The following is a 5551-nucleotide window of genomic DNA, read 5'->3' as shown; positions in this document are numbered from 1 at the left end:
AAGTATTTACCCATCCATGGTCGTCGTCATCCCTTAGAGTCATCTCGTCAACCTTCAAGTCTTCAACAGCTATGGGTAATGCCGTTTGCCAAATTGTCGTAATGGGAGTGACTAGCTATGGTTCACCCATTTCTAATTCCACCGTTTCTATTATTCTAGTATCTAATTGAGCCTATTTTGTGACCTCTAAATTTTTTATATTTTGTGTAAAGTCTAAATTTATTTAGGCCATATATAAAATACATAAATATATACATGGATCTTAGAATTTTAGGAGCCCTCATTTTTAGCCTTTTTTGGGGCCCAAAGCCCATGCTTCTTTGACCTCCCTTGTCAGCCGGCCCTGCATTGAAGTACAAGATGCCTACCATTGGTTCACCACTTCACTTGAATCGGCAATAGCAGTTGAATCGGGATAAGCTCCTCTCCATACTCCATTCTTCCATACCCCTCCATATTCTAATTTTTTTTTGGAGCCCACGACTATGATTTGAATTGTTCACCTGAGAGAACACGCAAAAAATTATGTGTACAAAAAACCAATTTGATCAAGTATCGATAGACACGCATGAACACGTTCTGAATTGTTTTCTAAAATGAATGGTAAATGTATGATCTGATCACCTGACCCTTAAAATTTACAGGTCAATATATAACTTATTCACGTATCTAGTGAAACCCAATCGTTCTGATTTCTTGGAAACATGTTGTTCTTTGGGTGCTATACGAGGTGAAAGATTTGGATCACAATGGTGAACCCGAGATGTGTGCAAAATTGTGAGGTTGGAAAGGTATGAAGAGGAGCTCATCCTGAGTTGGATCATGCGACTTAGGAGGGAAAAAAGGATTCGCAATTATGCAATTTCGAGGTATTTAGACTTTAGAGCCGTAGAAAAACTAGCAATTGAAGCCCTGTAAAAAGGAAAAATTAGTCATTGTCCCGGGACGCCACGTGATGTTCTTAGTCCTATCATTATTATTATTTTTTTGCAATAATTAAAATCAGGATTTTGTATGAATGAAAATTGGAATTCTCTCACTAAGTTGCACATTTGCAAATCGTTAAACTTGCGAAAATGAATTTTGATAAAAGCAAATTAACGGGTTAATTAAAGTGAAAATGGATCACCATTTTTGGAGAATGAAGTCGTCGAGAGTTAATGGATAGTAATGTTATTATTAATTTTAGAAAAGATTCGGGAACAGTTACATTCACATAAAACAGTAAAATCTTCTTATGTATTCCCAGCCCCTGTTCGGATCAACTATTTGTGGGGGGAGGGAAAAAAACACAAGAGAGACAAAGGAAATAACAACGGAGGCTAGGTATTAGTTTTCGCAATAGAACGACTCATCATCGTATTAAGCGTATATATCCATAAAACCATTCATGTCGATCCCATACAATTCATGCGAAATAAACGCACATTCAAATGACTCTCAACACATTTGTATCTGAATTTGTGCATATTCAGAATCAGACATTTGTCCTCCAAAGCATTTTTCAATCCATCGCATCCCTAAGTTGTTTAGTTTTGAGCAAAACTCGAAACCTCACTGTTCCGCGTAGTCGATAGATGATTCGTTTTCTCAAAATGTTTTTTCAAAAAAATTGTCAACCAAACATAAAAAAAAAAAAAAACTGTGTTTATTTCCTATGTTTCGTAACTCTTTCCCATAATCCAATCAAAGCTTTAAGACCAAGTCAAAAGTACCCAAAAGAATAACAAGGAGAAATAACCGGATTTTCATACCAAAAAAATAGCTTAACCCACAAACAACAAAAACCAACAATTCCCTCTTACCTCACCGCCACCCACATTCCTCTCTCTCTTCTCTCTCTCGCTCTCTCCTCGCCTCTCCCCCCTCGCCTCCTTTAACCATAACAATACCATAAAACATAAACCTACAAAAATCAAGCCCCCCTTTCCTCTTTCTCTCTCCCCAATCTCTTCTCCCTCCTCCAAGATGGCCATCCGGGTCGGGCTCTTCCTCCTGATCCTCGCCCTTGCCATGCTATCGGCCGGGTCATCGCTCTCCTTCGACGACCCCAGCTTCTCATCCATCACCCGCTTCGACATCGACCCCACCCGCTCCCACATCATCGGCGTCGGGAAAGTCGGCGATTTCATCGACGAGGACGAGGAGGGGATGGTGGGTACGGAGTTCACCCGGCGCGTCTTGGCGGCACAGAGGTACATCAGCTACGGTGCGCTCCAGGCGAACAACGTGCCCTGCACCAAGCGTGGCCGGTCGTACTATAACTGTAACAAGAGGGGGAAGGCTAACCCTTACTCGCGCGGGTGCAGCTACATTACGCGGTGCGGTAGGGTCACCGGGCGATGAGCGAGAGATGATCAGAGAGAAAGTACGTCGTGCGGGAGAGAGAGGCTGAAGATGGATGAAGGATTTGGATCCAATCCGGGTTTTTTTTTTTTTTTTTTTTAAATTACTGGTAATCTATTTATTTTATTTTCTTTTGTATGTTATTTTGTTGGTTTAATTTGAAGTGAATGGGATATTGAGGAGGGTGCAATGAGGTGAAGAGGTTTAAAATTACATGGGGAGAGTGATTCTCCTTTTGTGAATGTAATTGCACTCCTACTTAATTGTTCATTTGATTTGGATCCTTATGGTTGGGTAATAAAATTGTTAATGTATTACGTACGTTTGTGTTAGTCTTAAATTTGAGCACATTTCACGTTGAAAATGCTATATAATGTTTTTCTTGCCAATATTATCTTGTCACATAACACCACGATTAAATATCTTGCACGTAAACTAAATAGGGAGAGAAAAATATCGACTACCTTGTGACTCAATAATTCTATGTTTAAGTGCACAATTCAATATGTTTATTGTGGCTTGGGAATCATGTTTTCGATCAACACAAACATAGAGACTTTTCATTGTGTTCGATGAATAGGGGTGTTTGGGCATGTAAAATAGTTGAAGGAATTAATTGAAGTGCGTGTAAAATAGAGACTCTTTAAAAGACTATATACTACATCTAACCCTTCCGAAGCTGTGATAGTGATGGGAGACTCGTACACTGAGTTAAACGTGCAGAGAACTAGATTAGTTCACCTTTTCCATCAGTACCTTGTTGCCATGCAACATCTTTTCTTGCATGGTGGGTTATTAGCTGAGAAGGATCCAAGAATATAGTTTAGTGGGGCACTTGTTAATCATACTAGTAAAAGTTTATTTTTTTAGTCAATCACATTAAGATCGTATAAAATTAATGTATGTATTACTAATTACAAAAGTTTATAATGCATATTTTAAGTTAAATTAGGTAAAAATGAGCACAGACTCTCAAAATGATTGAGTTATTTTTGTTAATGGCGTTATTTTAAAACATTTCTCCTAGACGGTTAAAAATAAAGAGAATCAATAAAGAATAGCTCCAAATAGACAAATAACTCATAAAGCAACAAGTATAAATGCATTATATGATGAAATTCAGACATAAAATTAATTCTATATGTGTATTTTCAAGATATATGCAAGTGTATATGTTTATATATTAGCACACTTTTATAATTATGCTAATTTATATAAAAATATAATTAAAAAATCATTTTGAGTGGGGGCATGCGTTCAAGTGGGGCATGTGCCTCCGAGTGCCCCCACGTAGGTCCGTCCCTGGTTATTAGGGTTTGAATTCGTCCTTATGTGCAGCTTTTCCTTTTGGGGGTTTTAGACCCCAACCCCCTTTTTTAGCTTTGGTTCTAAAATAGTCCTTTACATATTATTTTTATCCAATCTTTTTAAAAATAGTCTTGACCCATATTAATTCGGACAAAAATACCATTGGCTATGAGAACTGTCTCTATGAAAATTGGCTATGAGAACTAACTATAAGAGCCGTCTTTATGAGAACTGACTATAAGAACTAGGCTATGTAAACTGGCTAAGAAAACTAGGCTATGTGAACTGAAAAATACATAGTTCACATAGCTCCAATACATACAGTTCACATAGTCTACTACACAATTTACATAGCACAAATACACACCAAAATATACGGTTCACGTTTATAATTCACATATGTGAACTATTTAAACAAGGCCTAATTATAAAGATTCAATGACTTAGAGTAGTAATATTTAATGTCAAACACCACCTTAGAATTCGAAAATCAACAAATTACTTTAAGAAAGCTTAAAATACCAGAAGAAAACAACAATGACGATCTCGAGTCGGCAATCACAGCACCTCAATCGACAATTAATCAACACTACTTCCAAGTTCCAACACTATGGCTACTTTACCAACAACCCCAAGAATCCCTCTGACGATTTTGACGACGATAATACGTCGAGTCGGAAATCAAGACGATCTGACGGTTAAACAGTTGGAGCAGCCTCAATGTGGTGTTGCGCACGTAATAAACGGCTCAACCTCCATGAACGCTAGAAAAGGAAGAGCTCCGCCGCTGCCGTAGCAGCACGACCCGTTTTTTTCAACTGGAATCTTAGATTTTCCCAACTCAGTTGACGGGGACAGTGGCGGTGCTCCATCAAAGGAGGGAGAGAGAGAGGTGTTGGGGTGTCGGAGAGGTGGCGGTGGTTGAGAGAGAAAGAGGGGGAGTGAGTTCAGTTTTCACATCTGTGGAGTCAGGAGTGGATCTTGGTGGGCAAAGATGTCATTAAATAGCATAACCGAGCCTATGAAGGTTCGGTAAAATGTATTTGGGTTGGGATGAAATCCAACTTAAAAAGAGGACTTAAAAAGAGGACCGGCCTCTAATTTTCTATTTTATTTTTGATCGGCAACAAAAAATTATATTAATAACTCGATAATGGGTACAACACAACCCTAATAAGAGCATGAGCCAAAAGCTAGGCCAAGAAGAGGAGAAAAAAGAATCCAACCAAACGTTGAATAAGGGGATAAAGAAAACAATACAAATAGCCACTCTTCAGCAGCAGGGGTAACAAAAGGAGGCAACTTGATCATGGCATAAATATCAGCAATCCAAGCAGATACCTTGGCACATAGCATTCAGGCCTTAGAAGTAGCAATAACCACGCCACAAAAGTCGAAAGAAGTAGCAGAAACCGATGAAGCTTTATAAGCTATTGCATCTTCTGTTGGGAGTTTGAATGATGCATTGACTTGCTACCGCGTGCTCAAGACTCAATTTGCATGAGAGTAACGACAGAGAATGCAGAACATCACTTGGACCAAATATTCACTTGGGAGTAACGTTAACACACATGTTCTAACATCTTCCATCTCAGATTCTTCATGATCAATAGACAGTCTTCTACCATAGACACATCCCACGACTTGAGTAGGCCCTCCCTCAAGAGAAATTGTAGTAACAGACATGACAAATCTGTTAGTAATTTATTTTAATCAACGGTTATCTGTAATCTTAACGTAGGGAGATTAATAAGTATTTAATATCATGAAGCTCGTAATATAATTGAGATAAAGACAGGGGTGCAATTATAATTCTGTAGTGCGGTGAATTATAATTAGTAAAATAAGAAATAGAATCCTGGCAGGATTAGGTTTTCTTATTTACACTGAGAGCTCA

The 5551-nt window shown here is 38.4% G+C and overlaps 1 protein-coding gene across 1 annotated transcript; it reads left to right on the top strand.

Moving 5' to 3' along the window:
* The first annotated feature begins 1872 nt into the window (after positions 1-1872).
* Positions 1873-2667, top strand: LOC131315991 (rapid alkalinization factor-like). The gene has a single exon (XM_058345256.1). The coding sequence runs from the start codon at positions 1969-1971 to the stop codon at positions 2344-2346; it is 378 nt and encodes a 125-aa protein (XP_058201239.1). The 5' UTR covers positions 1873-1968; the 3' UTR covers positions 2347-2667.
* Positions 2668-5551: the final 2884 nt, after the last annotated feature.

This window comes from Rhododendron vialii, chromosome 2a (genome assembly GCF_030253575.1).
Source record: "Rhododendron vialii isolate Sample 1 chromosome 2a, ASM3025357v1".
In the NCBI taxonomy this organism is placed as follows: domain Eukaryota; kingdom Viridiplantae; phylum Streptophyta; class Magnoliopsida; order Ericales; family Ericaceae; genus Rhododendron; species Rhododendron vialii.
Note: the sequence above shows the minus strand (reverse complement) of the source record. Positions and strands in the feature narration are given on the sequence as shown.